This window comes from Oryx dammah, unplaced genomic scaffold (genome assembly GCF_014754425.2).
Source record: "Oryx dammah isolate SB20612 unplaced genomic scaffold, SCBI_Odam_1.1 HiC_scaffold_1, whole genome shotgun sequence".
Classification (NCBI taxonomy): Eukaryota; Metazoa; Chordata; class Mammalia; order Artiodactyla; family Bovidae; genus Oryx; species Oryx dammah.
This window is the reverse complement of record NW_024070185.1, coordinates 82371967-82391743: the sequence shown is the minus strand read 5'-3', so window position 1 is coordinate 82391743 and position 19777 is coordinate 82371967. Positions and strand designations below refer to the sequence as shown.

Here is a 19777-nt window from a genome sequence, read left to right as displayed (position 1 = left end):
TAAAGTAACAACAAATTTTTCTTACCTCTTAGATTTACCTTCTATGATGGGCCTCCTTTTGCAACTGGACTGCCTCACTATGGACATATACTTGCAGGGACAATTAAAGATATAGTTACAAGATATGCTCACCAGAGTGGGTTTCACGTTGACAGAAGATTTGGTTGGGATTGTCATGGTTTACCTGTGGTATGTTTGAGTCATCAGCCATATTATGTTCTGATATTTTGAAATAAGCATTATATTTCTATATATAATATGTTAAAATATGAATTTTTACTATAATCAGATATTCTTCAACTTTATTTCTGTAATACTATGTACAGTTCATTTTCTCTATAGATTTTCTGAGAACTAATTTTTTTAAATCCCTTTTATTTTCTAGCTTTGTTGAATTGCATTTATTTCATAGGACAGGGATGTTAACAATCTTACTGCAAATTTTCAGGAATATGAAATTGATAAGACCCTCGGAATCAGAGGACCAGAGGATGTAGCCAAATTGGGGATTGCAGAGTATAACAGTCAGTGCCGAGCAATTGTGATGCGATACTCTACTGAGTGGAAGGTATAGTTGGTTGTTTTAAGTAGAATTTTTTAAAAAAACTAGTTTTTAAAGGGAAGTTGAAATACTTTATGATCATTTGTGCTTTCTATGACATGCACCCAAAGTTGACTGTCCTCTTTAAAGGACTGTTTAGCTTCCATCTTCAACTTCATTACCTAAACTGTTAAGCTGAACCCTCTCTTTTCTGGTTTCTATGTTCCTGATCTTCCAAATTTAATCTCCTACCTACCCACAGTGTATGACAGGAATCATGCTGTCTTAGCAAACAGATTAACTTGAATGTTGCAATTTTAAAATTCAGATGTTAAAAATTATTCACATTTGGACTCCTTATATTAGCTTGATGCCCATCTTGCCCACTGCTTTTCTAGTCATAGACCTCCCACAGCTTATACGTTTAAGTATAACTGTCAAGTCTGGCAGTCTTGTGTTCTCTTAATTCTGATGGGCTTAGAAACAAAGGTCTTCAACTTCCCCTTTCCTCCCTGCCTCTCAGATTGTTGTTCAACTGTACAGATACCTGTACAATTCAAAAACATGCCTGGCTTTTATTTTTTTCTATCTTCATGATCTTACCCCTTTTTCACATTTGCTGTTCCTGCCAGTGGTATCAGTCTTCCAGACTTCAAATGTTAGTCGTCATGACCTGTTCGAATGTCAAATTCGAGCAAACCTTTCTTAATATCTCTTATCTAGACATTTATTTTCATTCCTACAGCCTAGTCTTTCAGCCACCATTATCTTCATTTCTGTAGCAATCTAATAATTGGTCTCTTGCTCATGTTCTTTCCACTTAGCTTGCCAAGTTATTTCTCTCAAGACTATTTATTTTGCTCTTTCTGCTCAAAACTTATTTTTATTGTTTGATGAAATTTGATTTCACCGACCTAAAAATCAAAGCTCCTTAATTTTCTCCTAACCTAACTTTCCTGAATCTACCTTTATTGCCTGGTCATTAATAGGGGAAAGTCCTGATGACTGTAATGTACATGTGGGCTTTTTTTTCCCCAAAAAAATAGTATAAAGAGCATCTATACCAGTCACCCCAGAGAAGGCAATGACACCCCACTCCAGTACTCTTGTCTGGAAAATTCCATGGATGGAGAAGCCTGGTAGGCTGCAGTCCATGGAGTCGCAAAGAGTCAGACAAGACTGAGCGACTTCACTTTCACTTTTCACTTTCGTGCATTGGAGAAGGAAATGGCAACCCACTCCAGTGTTCTTGCCTGGAGAATCCCAGGGACGGCGGAGCCTGGTGGGCTGCTGTCTATGGGGTTGCACAGAGTTGGACACGATAAGTGACTTGGCAGCAGCAGCAGCATACCAATCACCCACTTCCCAAAAGCTAACACCTTTAATGACTGTGGTATAATTATCAAAATCAGGAAATTAACATTGATACAATATTATACACCTATTCAGATTTAACCAGTTGTCCGCTAATTCTTATTTCTGATGCAAGATCCAGTCTGGGAATACAGATTTCATTTAGTTGTCGTATCTCTGCAGTCTCCTTCAATCTGGAACATTCCTTCAGTCTTTTGTCTTCATGACCTTGTCACTTTTAAAGAATACAGAAATTCCCTCAATGTCTGATATTTCCTCATGATTCAGTTTAGGTTATACATTTTTGGCAAAAATGCCTAAGAAGCAACATCAGGCCCTCTTAGTCTGTCATACCGGAAGGCACACAGTGCTGATATGTCTCACTGGCGTTGTTAATGTTCACTGAGGCAATTCTGTGAAGTGTCTCCATTGTCAAGTTTCAGGTTTTCCTTTTTATTAGTAAGTACCCTGTTTCTTATCATACTATGACTCATTAATTTTAGCAACCATTGATGATTCATGCCAGCAACAGTTAGATCTGCAGTATTTGACATTTGGTAGCTTTGGTAGACTTTTATGTGTTGTTTACAATATAGATTTACTTGAACCATTGATTGTTCTTCCAAAATCATTATATATAATGATGATAATTGCTATGTAGTAACATGTTGTCTAAAAACTCTAATATTCCTATTTTTTTTAATATTCACATGTTTTAAGTCTACTATTACCAGACTTGGCCGATGGATTGACTTTGACAATGACTACAAAACTCTGTATCCACAATTCATGGAATCTGTCTGGTAAGTTTATTTGACGGTATAAATATAATAACTTGTTTTATTGTATTAGTTAGTAGAGAGATGCTCTAGTATGAATCAGCTTGTTTGATAGTTACCTGAAATCTTTGGGAATTGATTTTTTTTTTCTTTGTTTTTTAAAGACTTAATTTTGCTATGAACTTAAAAATGCTCTAAAAAGATAAAAAGAGGAAGATATAGAGATTTCCCACATACTTTGTGCCTCCACACATACAGAGCCTCCTCTATTATCAACATCCCCCACCAGAGTGGTACATTTGTTACAATTCATGAACCTGTATTGGCAGGTCATAATCAACTGAAGTCCAGAGTTTCCATTAGGGTTCCCTCTTCTTGTGCATTCTTTGGATTTGGACAGATAATGTGATGACATACTTCCATAATTCTGGTATCATACAGAGTATTTCTATTCCCTGAAATTCTATAGTACTATTCATTCCTTCCACCCCTAAATTTATTTTTGAATTCAGTATATTTTAGATTCTAAGAAGGTATAAATGATACTTGAATTTTTGATGTGTACTTGAATTTTTTACTGAGAGAAATTATATATGCAGTCACTGTTTCCTAACAGATTCAAAATTAATTTTGTTTCCTTTAACTGTAAATAGAATTGTTGCAATGCCAGTTTTGATAGGTAATTTAACTTGAGCTTCCTACAGTAGTCTGAGAATCATTACATACCATTAGTTGGCAAACAATTATGGCTACAAAATGCCCTGTGTACATAACTCAGACCTTGAGGAAGTCCTACTTTTGTTAAGTTATGTATAATTACAGGTGAGTTGCAGAGATCTTTTGTAGGATTCTTTTTTTTTTTTTGGCCCTGCACTGAAGTGCTTGTGCTTCTTCCTGTCTTCCTGATTACATTTCTATTAGTCAAGATCTGTTGCAAATGCTTGGCACATGTCCTTTGAGGAGCTAGATATCTAGGGCAGTTCTCAGACCCTCTGACTCTAATGTACCCCTGTGAGTGCATCTTCAGATCCATATATCCAAGGGTGGAAGTTGATTAAATACTCTGACAAGGCAGGGACTTTGGACAGGAACTTTCTTCCTATTTCACTGACTAGCTGGAGTTCTCATGACTAGTGCATTGTAAAAAAAGCAGGGTTTCTGTTAAATATCTGAAAAAGAAGGTATTCTTTATGCTCTAGATCAGCATAGTATTTAGCACTTAAATGTGGTTAGTATGACTGAGAAACTGAGTTTCTAATTTTAATAAATTTAAATGCGCACGTGTGGCTAGTGCTGCCACACTGGTAGTGCTACCGCAGCTTTACATCATACTTCTCTATTTACATTAAAACATACTTCAGTCAGGGGAAAATCATTCAAAGCCTCTTGGTATTACAATGTTAGTTATTCCTGAGGAACATGGTGGCATATAAATAAGGCACATAAACCTAGCGTGAATATAAAAATAATAATAGGTGATACATTTAAAAGGATAACGTTAATGATGATAATTTAGATTGAGTTGGTACTTTAGAGTATATATAAAGTACTTCCATATCAATTTTTCCAGATGATTCAGAAAGTCTTGTGAATTGGGGTTAGATCCTGTTGGAGGTAAAGGCAAGTGATTGGGATTTGTCTGAGATCACTCAGCGAGTTATATGGCTCTTAGGCTTGAATCTGGATCTTAATGATATCAAATCTGACAGTTCCTCTGGTCTCCTGTGAATGTACTTGAATCAGAATATATAATTTAAAGTTTAAACTTGGGAAATTTGCTACAAGACACCAGGCTTTCAGACTTTATTCAAAGTCAAGGATTACCATGAAAATTTGTGCACAGTTTTTTCACAAAAATGTATTTTAGCATATGGGAGAGAATTTAATTCATTTATTGTTCTGAGTACTTAGGACTCAGACTACAGAAATGGGTTAAATAAAGGCAGAATTAAGTAAGGATTCCCACTAAATGCATTCTTGTATCTCCATCTAGGAAAGGTGACTGGTCACCACAGGAGAACCTGGGATGACTGTTGTGCAGTGTCTTGGTACACTTAGCATAATGCAACATGTTTAAGTGTTTAATAAACATTCTTGACTGACTATAGGAGAGATACCTAATTCTAATCCCAATTATTTCTACTTAAGCCTTTGTGAAACTGTCCATTATAGTGAAATTTAAACAATATACCAGAAAATTATGAAGAAAAACAAAAAAACCTAAAATCCCAACTGTAAGTTAATACATTGGTGGAAACCTATTTTTTTTTAGCATCTCTAAAAATATAAATATGTATACTGATATGTATAGTTTTACATAATTGGTACCTCATTGTACAATATGGTGTCAATTGCTTTTCTCAGTCAACATCAAGTCATGAGCATCTTCCTGTGTCAACAGATACTAGCACTTTTAATGTCTGCGTTGTTGTTGTTTAGTCGCTAAGTGGTGTCTGACTCTTTGCAACCCTATGGATTGTAGCCTGCCAGGCTCCTATGTCCATGGGACTCACCAGGCAAGAATACAGGAGTGCATTATTGTTTCCCTCTCCAGGTTTAATGTCTACATAAAATCTCATTATACTGATCTGTTATAATTTACCAGCTATTCACCAGTTGAGAGACATTGTGTTTCTATGTCTTTGCCTGTCAGATACTCTGCAAATGGAAACTAGACTGGCATAAATGTTTGTATTTGGGAAAACAGAATTTTGGTGATGTAAATTTTGAAAAATTCTTTCTCTTTACTTGCCAGGTGGATCTTCAAACAACTCTATGATAAAGGGCTTGTTTATAGAGGTGTGAAAGTCATGCCCTTCTCCACTGCATGCAATACTCCACTCTCCAACTTTGAATCTCACCAGAATTACAAGGTATGTGAGATGGCATTGGACATTAAGTTATGTAATCAGAAGTTAAATGGTTGTGATGATCATGGTAACCTAGTCCCAGTGTGGAACGTTAAGCCTGGGGAGAGATGTAAATGATGTATTTTAATGCGATGTGTGCACGTGTGCTCTTAGTTTTGTCTTACTCTTTGCGACCTCATGGACTGTGGCCCGCCAGGCTCCTCTGTTCATGGAATTTTCCAGACAAAAATATTGGAGTGGGTTTCCATTTCCTTCTCCAGGGGATCTTCCCACTAGGGATCAAACCCATGTCTCTTGCTTCTCCTGCGTTGGCAGGCAGTTTTTTACGAACTGAGCCACTGGGGAAGCCCTCGGCTGGTCTTAATAGATAGATTTTGATTGATAGATTTTGCTTATTTTAACCATATTTTTATGCCTCCCTTTGTTTAATAAGTCCAGCTCTGCTCTGTTTTCCTCAAGTCACTGTTTCATAAGGCTTATTGCTTAGCATTATTTTATGCCTCGTCTCGGACCTTGTAATATCATTTACTTGTTAAAAGTATTTGGAAGAAAATCTGATTTGCAGTTAGTGATGTGTTATCTTTTCTTTGATGAATGAAATGACTTGCTGTCTTTGGTATAAGAATTTAAACATGTCTGATATTTACACAGTGTACTTTGTTCAGTCATTCACTTGTGTCCAACTCTTTGCGACAGCAAGGACTACAGCACGCCAGGTTTCCCTGTCCTTCACCATTTCCCAGAGTTTGCTCAAACTCATGTCCATTGAGTCAGTGATGCCATCCAGCCATCTTGTTCTCTGTCGTCCCCTGTTCCTCCTACCTTCAATCTTTCCCAGCATCAGGGTCTTTTCTGTTGAGTCAGCTCTTTGCGTCAGGTAGCCAAAGTATTGGAGCTTCAGCTTCCGCATCAGTCCTTCTAGTGAATATTCAGGATTGATTTCCTTTAGGATTGACTGGTTTGATCTTGCAGTCCAAGGGACTCAGTGTACTGCTTTACCTTATCCAGAGAGAGAGTAAAGACTATAAGTCTTTAGAAATAAGAAGTATCTGTTCTCATGTGTTTGTATTCAAATGGTTTTATTTCTGATATTATTTAACTCTCTTTGTTTTTAGAGGACTTAGATTTGTTCAGAATTCTTATTTCATGGCTTAGGTATGGAAATTATTAAAACTTGCACTTCAGATGTATTTTCCATCTTAGAGAATGCTTTCAACATCTCATTGGATTGTTCATAGGGACTTCTGTTATTGTAGTTTTTTAATAAAGTATATTAAGCACATAAAAATGTGGCGATTAATATAATAACTATTGAGTACCAAAGGCTTAAACTTTGTCAGATCTGATTATATTGCTGTATTTTCTTCCTTCTTAAAAACACTTTAAAGTGAAGAATTTCAAGCATGCACAAAAGTAGACAATAATTAGCTAAGTCGCCTGTGCCTTTCATGTATCCCCAACAGTCTCTATAGCCAGTTCTGCCCCATCTACACACTTCACTTATTTCTCCCAGATGCTTTTTCAAAAGCAAATAATAGACATGTCATTTTATTGATAAGTAATCCATTATGTACCTTTAATAAATTAATCTTTCTTTAACATTACCATAGTACTATTGTCACACCTTAAAAAGTCATCATGAATCATTTTTAATATTCTTAATGTTAAATATTCTGTAATTGTTAAACTGCTGGATATCATCAGTGTTCACATTTCTGTTTATCTCATAAATAGCATCATTTTCCCCTAAGGTTATTTCTAGTTGTTTGTTTTTTAATCCAGACCTAAGGAAAGTTCATACTCAGTAATAGTTGTCTCTTAGATCTTTTTTAGTGTGTAGGCCTCCATTTCTGTTTTTGTGTTCTTCTTTTGCTTCCCTCGCCCCCGCCCACCCCCACCTTTGGAAATCATTGTTTGGGTAACAGGTTTTGCTTTGTAGAGTTTCCCATGATTTGAATTTTAATGATTACAACTTCATAATCTGATTTAACATTTTCTCTGTCCTCTGCATTTTATAGATATAAGTACTTTGTTTCTGTGTTTGTTTTTTCTTTGACCGTATATAATAGAGGTCAGTATTTTTTTTTTTTAATTTGGACATGCACAGATCTTAAGTATACCAAGTAGTGGGTTGCATTGGGGAATTCCCTGGTGATCCAGTGGTTAGGACTCTGAGCTTTCACTGCCGAGGGCACAGGTGTTGTCCCTGGTTTTGCAACGAAGATCCTGCAAACCCTATGCCATGGCCAAAAAAATTAAGAATAAAATTGGTTTCACTAAATGCATCTATTTTTTTCAAATATATCAAATATCACAGATAACAGTTGATTAGTTTTGTCTGGTTCTGTACTTTGAAGAAATGGGAAGATAATACTATGTCTTCTTTTCTTTCTGGCTTTTCTCACTCAGTATTGCTTGTGATAGTCATCCATGTTTTATAGAGTTATGGATCTTTTGTTCTAATTACCGCGTAGGTAAATATACCACAGTTTGTTTATTTACATCACCTTTCTCTCTTCCATTTCTTTCTTTACATCCTAATAGGTAACCACTATGCTGAATTTGGGATTTCTTAATTATGTTTATTTTTATACTTTTACTATGTACATAAGTATTCATTAATAGTATATACTGTTTTTATATATATTTCTGAGTATCATCCATTATTATTTTTCTGAACCTTGCATTTTAAAATAAACATTATGTTTTAAAATTCCTTCTCATTTATACATGTAGCTTTAAGTTTAATTTTAACGGCTGTTTAGCAGTGGATGAGATGGTTGGATAGTATCACTGACTCAATGGCCGTGAACTTGGGCAAACTGTAATAGATAGAGTGGTCAGGGAGGCCTGACGTGCTGTAGTCCATGGGGTCACAAAGAGTCAGAAACAAGTTATCGAATGAGCAACAACATAGCAGTGATCCCCAGCCTTTTGGGAGCCAGGGACTGGTTTTCTGGAAGATGGTTTTTCCACAGACCAAGTAAGGGGATGGTTTGGGGATGATTCAAGCACATTATACTTATTGTACACATTATTTCTGTTATTATTACATCACCTTTAGTTTTTAGCTTATTTAACTTATATGCAGAGTACATCATGCAAAATGCCAGGCTGGATGACCAACAAATTGGAATCAAGATTGCCAGGGGAAATATCAGTAACCTCAGATATGCAGATGACACCACCCTTAGGGCAGAAAGTGAAGAAGAACTAAAGAGCCTTTTGATGAAAGTGAAAGAGAAGAGTGAAAAAGTTGGCTTAAAACCCAGCATTCAAAAAACTAAGATCATGGCATCTGGTCCCATCACTTTAAGGCAAATAATTGGAGAAACAATGGAAACAGTGGCTGACTTTATGTTTTGGGGGCTCCAAAATCACTGCAGATGGTGACTGCAGCCATGAAATTAAAAGATGCTTGCTCCTTGGAAGAAAAGCTGTGACCAACCTAGCCAGCATATTAAAATGCAGAGACGTTACTTTACCAATAAAGGTCCGTCTAGTCAAGGCTATGGTTTTTCCAGTGGTCATGTATGGATGTGACAGTTGGACTATAAAGAAAGCTGGGTGCTGAAGAATTGATGCTTTTGAACTGTGGTGTTGAAGATTCTTGAGAGTCTCTTGGGCTGCAAGGAGATCAAACCAGTCCATCCTAAAGGAAATCAGTCCTGAATATTCGTTGGAAGGACTGATGCTGAAGCTCAAGCTACAATACTTTGGCCACCTGGTGCGAAGAACTGACTCATTTGAAAAGACCCTGGTGCTGGGAAAGACTGAAGGCAGGAGGAGAAGGGGATGACAGAGGATGATATGGTTGGATGGCATCACTGATGTGATAGACATGAGTTTGAGTAGGCTCCGGGAGTTGGTGATGGACAGGGAAGCCTGGTATGCTGCAGTCCATGGGGTTGTAAAGAGTTGGACCTGACTGAGCGACTGAACTGAACTGAACTGATTACATCACCTCCACCTCAGACCGTCAGGGATTAGATCCCAGAGGTTGGGGACCCCTGCTGCATGTGTGTGTGTTCATTCATTTCCAACTTTGTGACCCCATGGAGTGTAGCCCAGCAGGCTCTTCCGTCTGGAATTTTTCAGGCGAGAATACTGGAGTAGTTTGCCATTTCCTCCTCCAGGGAATCTTATGAACCCAGGAATCGGACTCAGGGATCAAACTCCCATCTCTTATATCTCCTGAATCCTTTCATATAACAAATAGGTTACAATTTATCTATTCATTCTTTTGATAGATATTTGAATTGTTCAGAGGGCTAGGGGTGTTTTTCTTCAAATGGTAACAGTGTTGTTTCAAACATTCTGTAATACAAATCCTTGTGTACTGTGCTGGAGTTTTCTTTGGTAACTAAATTTTTACATGTTAGTTTCCTATAGTAGTTTGGTCCTAGAGTTTTCAAAGTTTATACTCATCTATAAGTAAATAGAAACATTTTCTTATTGGGAAAGAACAAGCTGTAGGGAGGTAAATTGAGTTAACGAAGAAAATCCTTCCAAACTTTTCCAAAAGATAATTGAGCATACACACGCAAACTGAATGATGCTATATAAAAATACTTGTTTTTTATATTGTCTTAATTGTTAGTTTCTAGAAGTCTAGTTGATGTGATTATTTATGAAGCTTTTATGCTCATTGTGGAAAATTTAGAAACCATAGAAGATATTAAGAAGAAGAAGAAAATTATAATCCCAGTACCCAAAGGAAATCGCTATTAATGTTTTGTTTTAGGTTTCCCTTCAGTGGCTTTTTTTATTTTTTGTTTTTTATGTTCATTACTATATATATAAAACATATATATAATTAATATTTTTACACCTTAGTACCTATTTCCTGACTTAATAAGACAGCATTTTTTTTGCTCTTCCATTTCCTTGCTCTATTTCATCTACTTGTACAGAATGAATGTATATTTGAAGCCAACACCCTGATAAAGTACAAAAGCAGCTTTATCAATTAATCCATCAAGAACTTCCCCTTCTCATGGGCCTTTCAGTTTAGTCTGTATCACCCTACTCCTTTATAGTTACTACTGTCCTCATTCCAGCCTCATTGTTCACTGATACTCTACGAAATATAAATACAATAGTACAGTTTGTTCTTTTTTGTCTGACTTCTCTTGCTCAAGATTGTGTTTCTGAAGTCATCATGTTGTGTGTAATTGTAGATCATTTTAGTTACTGCCAAGTATTTAACTTATCTATTCTAATGGTTAAATTTATTTATTTATTTGGCTGTGTCAGGTCTTAGTTGGCGCGTGACAGCTTTTTTTGAGGCTCACAGACTACCTAGTTGTGGCACATGGGCTTCAGTAGTTGCCAAGTGGGCTTAGCTGTTCCATGACACGTCGGATCTTAGTTTCTGACCAGGGATTGAACGTGCTTCCCTGGCTTTGCATGACAGAGTCTTAGCCACTGGACCACCAGAGAAGTCCCTATCCCTTCTAATGTTGATTGCCATTTGGGTAATATCTAGTTATTGGCTGTTAATGAATATTCTAGAACTTGAGTTTTGGGGAGTATATATAGACATTTCTGTTGCTTACATTCCCAGGAGTGGAATTATTGTGTCATAAGATATACTTACATTTAGCTCTAGTACTAGAGTTGGCAAACTATGTAAAGGGCCAGATAGTAATTATTTTAGACTTTGTAAGCCACATACATGGTCTGTCAGTCCTGTCAAAACCATTCTTAGCTCTTGGGCTGTACAAAAACTGGTAATGGCCAGGTTTGACTCAAGGACCATGGTTCATTGTCTCCCACTCTTAAAGACTTTTCCAAAGGGGTTATACTGATTTATACCTCCACTAGACTGTTAGATTACACTGCATCCTTGCCAACATTTAGTATTTTCTTTTTTTTTTTTTGCTTTGGTCATGCTCTAATTGTGTATTAAGGATTATTTTCGACATAATTTCAGATTTCCTGAAAAGTTGAAAACACAATTCTCATATACCCTTCAGTGAAATTTTTATTAATATATTTTTGAATAAATAATAGCTGTTTCCCAAAATAGTTATTTTATTGACCTAACTCTTTATGGACTTTATAAAATAGATCATTGTAATAGTGAAATCTCCATTATGTATTCCTGTTGATAAACTTTAAATATTTTAGTTGTGACTACTAAGGATATTATTAAAGCATTTCTTTATATAAAAATGTATTTGGAATTTCTTGCTTTGTATTTTCTTTTTACAAATATGGCAGATTTTTTTCTGAAAATCAAATTATTATATTCTTTAGGATCAGTTCCTTTTTCTTGCAAGTCTACTATTACGAATTTTATAAAAGAATATTTTATCTCATTTGATTTCAGGATGTTCAAGATCCTTCAATATATGTAACTTTCCCTTTGGAGGAAGATGAAAATATTTCTTTGGTTGCCTGGACAACTACTCCCTGGACTCTTCCTAGTAACCTTGCCCTGTGTGTTAATCCCGACTTGCAATATGTGAAGATTAAAGGTAAGTGTGAACCTTGATATGAATAAAATAATTTTAATGAGTGAAAGCTGACATTTCCTTCCTTTTTTATTTTTTTACCTTTTTAAATTGAAGTATAGTTGATATACATTATGTTAGTTTTCAGGCTTCCCAGGTTGCACTAGTGGTAAGGAACACCTCTGCCAGGTAAAGAACCTGCCTGGCAGTGCAGGAGAGGCAAGAGACTTGGGTTTGATCCTTAGGTCAGGAAGATTCCCTGGAGGAGGAAATGACAACCCACTCCAGTATTCTTGTGTGGAGAATCCTATGGACAGAGGACCTGGCAGACTACTGTCATAGGGTTGCAAAGATTTGGACACAACTGAAACAACTTAGCACATATTAGTTTCAAGTTTACAGCAAAGTAATTAGATGTTTGTATACATTGGGTAATAAACATCATAGTAAGTCTAGTTAACGTACGTCACCATACATACTTACAGACTTGTTTTCTTGTGACCTTTTAAGATCTGCTCTCTCAGTAACTTTCAAGTATGCAATATAGTATTATTAACTATGGTTGCCATGCTATAAATTTTATCCCCGTGCCTTATTTTATAATTGGAAGTTTATACCTCTTGACTGCCTTTACTCGTTTTGTCACCCCCTCTTCCTCATATCCTGCCTATGGTAACCACCAGTCTATTATCTGTATCCAGAAGGTTTATTTTTGTTGTTTTGATTTTGTTTTTATTTTACATAAAAGTGAGATGATAAGTGTCTTCTTTTGACTTCTTTCACTTAGCCTCATGGCCTTAAGATCTATCCATGATGTTTTAAACAGCAAAATTTAATTCTTTCTTATAGCCAAATAGCTTTTCATTGTATATATGCATACCAGATTTTCTTCATCCATCCATCCACTGATGGACACAGGTTGTTTTTAAAACTTGGTTATTGTTAATAATGCTACAGTGAACATGACTGAACATGGGTTGCAGATATCTTTGCAAGTTAGTGTTTTCATTTTCTTTGTATAAATACCCAAAAGTAAAATGACTGGATCATATGTATTTTTAACTTTGTTGAGTAACTGCCATACTATTTTCCATAGTGGCTACATCAATTTACATTCCCATCAGCAGTATACAAAGGTTCTGTCTTCTCTATATCCTTGCTGACACTTGTCTCTTGTGAATACAGCATTCCATCAGGTATGAGGTGATACTTACTAGGGTTTTGATTTGCATATCCACGATGACTAGTGATATTGAGCATCTTTTCATGTACCTGTTGGATATCTGTATGTCTTCTTTGGAAAAATATCTATTCAGATCTTCTACCCATTTATTTATTCATTTGCTGTTACATTGTGTGAGTTCTTTATATATTTTTGAAGTTAGCCCCTTATCAGATATTTGATATACAGATATTTTCTTGCATGGTTGCCTTTTCATTTTGTTGATTACTTTTGCTATGCAGAAGCTATAGTGTGATGTAGTCCCACTTTTTTTTTTTTTTTTTTGCTTTTGATTTCTTTTGTTGGCAGGTCAAAAACATTGTCAAGACCAACGTCAAGGAGCTTATCAAATATGTTTTGTGGGGATTTGGTTTTTTTCCCCCACATTGAGCAGCATGTGAAACTTCCCCAACTAGGAACAGTGATCAGACTCATGCCCCTTGCAGTGAAAATGCAGAGTCTTTACCATTGGACCACCAGGGGAGTCCAGTCAGCTATGTTTTCATCTCGGAATCTTAGGGTTTCAGGTCTTATATCCAAGTCTTCAATTCATTTTTGCTAATTTCTGTATATGGCATGAGAGAGTGACCTAGTTCTCCCAACACATTTATTGAAGAGACTCTCCTTTCCCTATTGTGTATTCTTGGCTCCTTTGTTGTAAATGAATTGTATATATATGTGTGAGTTTATTTCTGGACTCTCTGTTTTGTTCCATACTGGATTTGTGATTACTGGAGCTTTGTCATATAGTTTGAAATAAATAAGTGTTCTGCCTTCAGCTTTGTTCTTCTTAAGAGTGAATGGACTTTTCAGGATCTTTTGTGGGTCGATACAGATTTTAAGAACGTTGGCTCTATTTCTGTGAAAAATGCCATTGAAATATTGACAGGAACTGCACTGAATCTAGAATTATTTGAGTGGTATGGACATTTTAACACTGTTAATTCTTTGAGTCCCTGAACATGGAATTCTTTTCCATTTATTTGTGTCTTCAATTTCTTTCATCAGTGTCTTAAACTTTTAAACTTTTCAGTGTCTTGGTCTTTCATTTACTCTTTAGCTTATTCCAAGGTATTTTATTCTTTTTGATACAATTGCAAATGCAGTTATTTTCTCTCTTTATGATAGTTCATTATTGGTGTGTAGAAATGCAGTGAATTTCAGTATGTTGATTTTGTATCCTACAACTTTACTGCATTTATTTTTTAGTTCTAAGTTTTTGACAGAATCTTGGGTTTTATATATGTACTCTCATGTCATCTGAAAATAGTGAGCTTTACCTCTTCGTTTCCAACTTGGATTTCTTTGTTTTTCCTACTTAACTCTTCTGGCTAGGACTTCAGTACTAAAATAAAAATGTCGAGAGTGGGTGTCTTTATCTTGTTGATATTAGAGGAAACACTAGCATTTTCCCCATAAATATGATGTTAGCTGTGGACTTCTCATATATGGCCTTTGTTATATTGAGGTATATTCCCTCTAAAAGGCATTTATTAGAGTAACTTCATTTAGCTACAGAGAGAGATTATCAGGATACAGTTGAGGTTTTTTGTTTGTTTGTTTTTTGGCCTTGCCACATGGCTTACATGATCCCAGACCCAAGGATCAAACCTGGGCCCTGGCAGTGGAAGCACCGTGTCCTAATCACTGTACTGCCCCGGAATTCCCAAGGATGTTGTTATTAGCAAATAACAAAAAATCCTAATTCCTGTGGTTTGTGGAAGGCAGGACTTGGATGGGTATTGTTTAGGGCTATGCCCTTATACCCCATTATCTGGAACAAGATAAGTATTCAATAAATAAATAGACAGTAGATGGGTCACACTGGAAACAGCACACAGTTAATTCATTAAGAAAACTGAGTTGGATACAATGTTAGATAATGTCTAAAATTTTTTTAGGAAATTACTTGTCATGCCTAAATATGTTACAGTTTACAAAATATTCTTTACTTTGATTTTTAAATAGACATCACTATTAGTAATCAAAGTGAAAGGAAAGTGAAGTCGCTTAGTCGTGTCCGACTCTTTGCAACCCCATGGACTGTAGCCTACCAGGCTCCTCTGTCCATGGGATTTTCCAGGCAGTAGTACTAGAGTGGATTGCCATTTCCTTCTCCAGCAGATCTTTCTGACCCAGGGATGGAACCCAGGTCTCCAGCATGGTAGACAGATACTTTACCGTCTGAGCCACCAGGGAAGTCCATATTAGTAATCAGGGCATAATTTAAAATTATAACTTAATTAACATACTGCATGTTATATAAGAAATAAATATTTACTAGAATCAGTAAAGTTGTTGGGACTGGGAGGTAGCATGAACTCTCTGTCACGTCTTACAATTTATTGTTTGGGAATCTGTACTTAGGTATATCATAATCACTTGTATGTGCTAATAACCCCAGGGAAATTTGCCCATTAATAAAATTTCTTAGAAACCCAGAAAGCCTCTAAGAAATAATTGTCTAGTGGTGAGTACATAGGTATGTTGTTATATACCAAGATATATTTTGAAAGGAGAATCTGATAGTGAGTTTCAAACAGTACAACAAAGCCAGTTAGCTTCCAGTATATTTCTAAAACTGGAAATAATTTGACTCTTTCTTGGGCAGAGGGACCTTCAGAATGACGTTTTATTTTATTTGCCGTCAGCTCATGAGGCACCCACTGATTGAGCTTTTTCTCTTTTCTGATTTGCTTCAAATGCTGAATGACCATAGAATGGTCAACTTTGAATTCTTGGACAGCTTCTCATATGTAGTTGTAAGAGGATCAGCTTTGATGATTGCTCTTAGTAGGTCATTGTTAACTGCCGATGATTGGCCACTATGCTCCTAATCTTCAAGGCTCTTGTCTCCTTTGCAAAACTTCTTGAACAACCACTGCACTGTACATTCATTAGCAGTTCCTGGGCCAAATTTGTTGTTGAGGTTGTAAGTTGTCTCTGCTGCTTTTTGAACTGCTGCTTGTTGAACTCATTTTGAACTCGAATGAGAAAATCTCTCAAACTTGCTTTTTGTCCAACATCATTTCCCTACTCTAAAATAAATAGAGAATAACAATACCATACTGTTTTGATTGCTATAGCTTTATAGTAGAAAGTCAGTGAGCCTGATTCCTCCAGCTCTGTTTTTTGAGATTGCTTGGTTATTTGAGATCTTTTCTGTTTCCATACAAATCTTAAATTTTTTTGATCTGATAAAATACTGTTAGTAATTTGAAAGGGATTGCATTGAATCTGTAGATTACTTTGGGTAGTATAATCATTTTGACCACACTGATCCTTCCAGTCCCAGAATGTATATTTTTCCATCTGTTTGTGTCACCTTTGATTTCTTTGATCAGTCAAATAATTTTTGGAGTAAAGGTGTTTTACAGCCTTATGTAGATTTATTCCTAGCTTTTTATTCTTTTTGACACAATGGTTAAAAAAGAAAAAAAATTACATTTGTTTTTGGAATAAAAATAACATTTTTGAAAAACTATTAGACATAATTGGAAAAACAACTTTGAGCATTTTTCTCATTAAAGAATTAACAAGTTGAAACTAACACAAAAAAATTAATATTATACAGAGAGGTGGAAAGTAAAAACTTCTTATAATTTTCAGATTATTATATTTTTACTCAGCAGCCCAGGAACCTGAGATTCAATGAAGTGGCATATTGTTGCTATTAGGAATCTCCAATATGTGTTTTCTCAACACTGCCAAACAGTTAAATCAATTTAAGCACTAGCTGTCTGGAGAAGAGTCAGATATCACAGTTTATGAGCTTAGTCCTACAAGACGACCCTCTGCTACTGCACCCACACTTCAGATGTCAGTCATGAGTTCTGGTTGTCACCTGGATTTCTAACCAACCCATGACCTCCTCCTTGGGTCCGAAGAGTAAGTCACAGAAGTCAGAGAACATTGTACTCTTGAGATTACCAGTTAAGTATAAAAGGGGATTGTAAAGGATACACTAAAACAGCCAAGTGAAGTGCATAAAGAGATCTGGAAGGGTCTCAAGTTTCTGTCTCCATAACTGGGGTGTACTACCCTCATAGCATGTTTTTTTTTTTTTTATCAACAAAAGACACATTTATGGCTCCCATCACTTAAGAAATTCGAAGAGATTTAAGAACTCTCCCAGAATAGGTGGCTCGGTAGGTGAAGAATCCACCTGCAATGGAAGAGGTACTAGCAGAGATGAGTTTGATCTGTGGGTTCGGAAGATCCCCTCCAGGAGAAAATGGCAACCCATTCCAGTATTCTTGCCTGGAGAAACCCATGAACAGAAGGGTCTGGTGGGCTACTGTCTTCAGGGTCACAAAGAATCTAACACAGCTGAAGTGACTGAGCAGGCACCCATGCCAGAACAGAGACTAAGACCAAATATATATTTCTTATTATCAGTGAACTAAAATGAACAGGAATGGGAGAATATAATTCAGATGACCACAGTACTGCTGTGGGCGAGAATCCCTTAAAAGAAATGGAGTAGCTCTCATAGTCAACAAAAGAATCCAAAATGCAGTACTGGGATGCACTGTCAAAAATGACAGAATGATCTCATTTCCTTTCCAAGACAAGCCATTCAATATCACAGTAATCCAAGTCTGTGCCCCAACAACTGATGCCAAATAAGTTGAAGTTGACTGATTGTATGAAGACCTACAACTTCTTATAGAACTAACACCGAAAAAAAAATAAAGGTGTCCTTTTCGTTATTGGGTATTGGAATGCAAAAGCAGAAAGTCAGGAGATACTTGAAGTATCAGGCAAGTTTGCTCTTGGCATACAAAACAAATCTAGGCAAAGGCTAGCAATTTTGTCAGGAGAGCATGCTGGTCACAGCAAACACCCCATTCCAACAACCCAAGAGACGACTTTACACATGGACATCACAAATGGTCTATACTAAAATCAGATTGATTTTATTCTTTCCAACTGAAGATAGAGAAGCTCTCTACAGTCAACAAAAACAAGACCTGGAGCTGCCTGTGGCTCAGATTATGAACTCCTTATTGCAAAATTCAGCCTTAAATGTAGGGAAAACCAATAAGCAACTGATGGATGATCTAAATCAAATCTCATGATTATACACTGGAGGTGATGACTAGATTCAAGAGATTAGATCTGGTAGACAAAATGCCGGAAGAACTAATGGATGGAGGTTTGTAACACGGTACAGGAGGCACTGACCAAAACCATCCAACAAAAAAGAAATGCAAAAAGGCAAAATGATTGTCTGAGGAGCCTTTACAAATGGCTAAGGAAAGTAGAGAAGTGAAAGGCAGGGGAGAAAGGGAAACAAAGATATAGCCAACTGAATGCAGAATTCGAGAGAATAGTACAGAAAGATAAGAAGCCCTTCTTAAATGAACAGTGCAGAGAAATAGAGGAAAACAATGGAATGGGAAAGACTAGAGATCTCTTCAAGAAAACTGGAAAGATCAAGGGAACGTAGGACATAATGGAAGCAGAAGAGACTAAGATGAGGTGGCAGGAATACAATGAAGAACTATACAAAAAAGATCTTAATGACCCAGATAATGACAATGGTGTGGTCACTCACCTAGAGCCATTCATCCTGGAGTGTGAAGTCAAGTGGGCCTTAAAAGGAAGCATTACTACAAAGTTAGTTGACATGATGGAATTCCAGCTGAGCTATTTAAAATCTTAAAAGATGATGGTGTTAAAGTGCTACACAGAATGTCAACAAATTTGGAAAACCCAGCAACAGCCACAGAACTGGAAAAAGTCAGTTTTCATTTCAATCCCAAGGAAGGGCAATGCCAAAGAATGTTCAAACTACCATACAGTTGCGCTCATTTCATATGCTAGTAAGGTTATGCTTAAAATCCTTCAAGCTAGGCTTCAGAAATATATGAACTGAGAGCTTCCAGATGTAAAACCTGAGTTTAGAAAAAGCAGAGGAACCAGAGATTGAATTGCCAACATTCACTGTATCATAGAAAAAGCAAGGGAATTCCAGAAAAACATCTGCTTCCTTGATTGCACTAAAACCTTTGACTAGGTAGATTACAACAAACTTTGGAAAATTCTTAAAGACATGGGAGTACCAGACCATACCTCTCTCCTGAGAAACCTGTATGTGGGTCGAGAAGCAACAGTTAGAACTGAACATAAAATAACTGACTGGTTCAAAATTGGGGAGGGAGTATGAACAAAGCAGTAAATTGTCACCCTGCTTATTTAACTTATAAGCACACAGAGTACATCATACAAGATGCAAGGCTGGATGAATTACAGGCTGGAATCAAGATTGCTGGAAGTAATATCAACAACCTCAGATATGCAGATACTACTACTATAGATGTCTGGCTCCAAGATAGTCTCACCTAGAGCCAGACATACTGGAGTGTGAAGTCAAATGGGCCTTAGGACACATCACTACAAATTAAGCTAGTAGCTTACTAGCCTATGAAATGAGTGCAACTGTATGATAGTTTGAACATTCTTAGGAGAATCTAGTGGAGGTGATGAATTCCAGCTGAGCTATTTCAAATCCTAAAAGATGATGCTGTTAAAGTGCTGCACTCAATATG

The 19777-nt window shown here is 36.4% G+C and overlaps 1 protein-coding gene across 2 annotated transcripts in view; it reads left to right on the top strand.

The window, feature by feature from the left end:
* The window catches only part of IARS1 (isoleucyl-tRNA synthetase 1), an 81127-nt gene that overhangs the window by 9171 nt on the left and 52179 nt on the right, over positions 1 to 19777 (top strand). For both annotated transcript variants that reach the window (XR_005721838.1, XM_040245571.1), the window contains exons 3-7: positions 33 to 189; positions 449 to 568; positions 2615 to 2697; positions 5429 to 5546; positions 11878 to 12025. Coding sequence is in view for 1 of the 2 variants with exons in the window: in XM_040245571.1 (XP_040101505.1) it covers positions 33 to 189; positions 449 to 568; positions 2615 to 2697; positions 5429 to 5546; positions 11878 to 12025 (626 nt within the window). In the remaining variant the exon portion in view is untranslated. The remainder of the gene's footprint in view (positions 1 to 32; positions 190 to 448; positions 569 to 2614; positions 2698 to 5428; positions 5547 to 11877; positions 12026 to 19777) is intronic.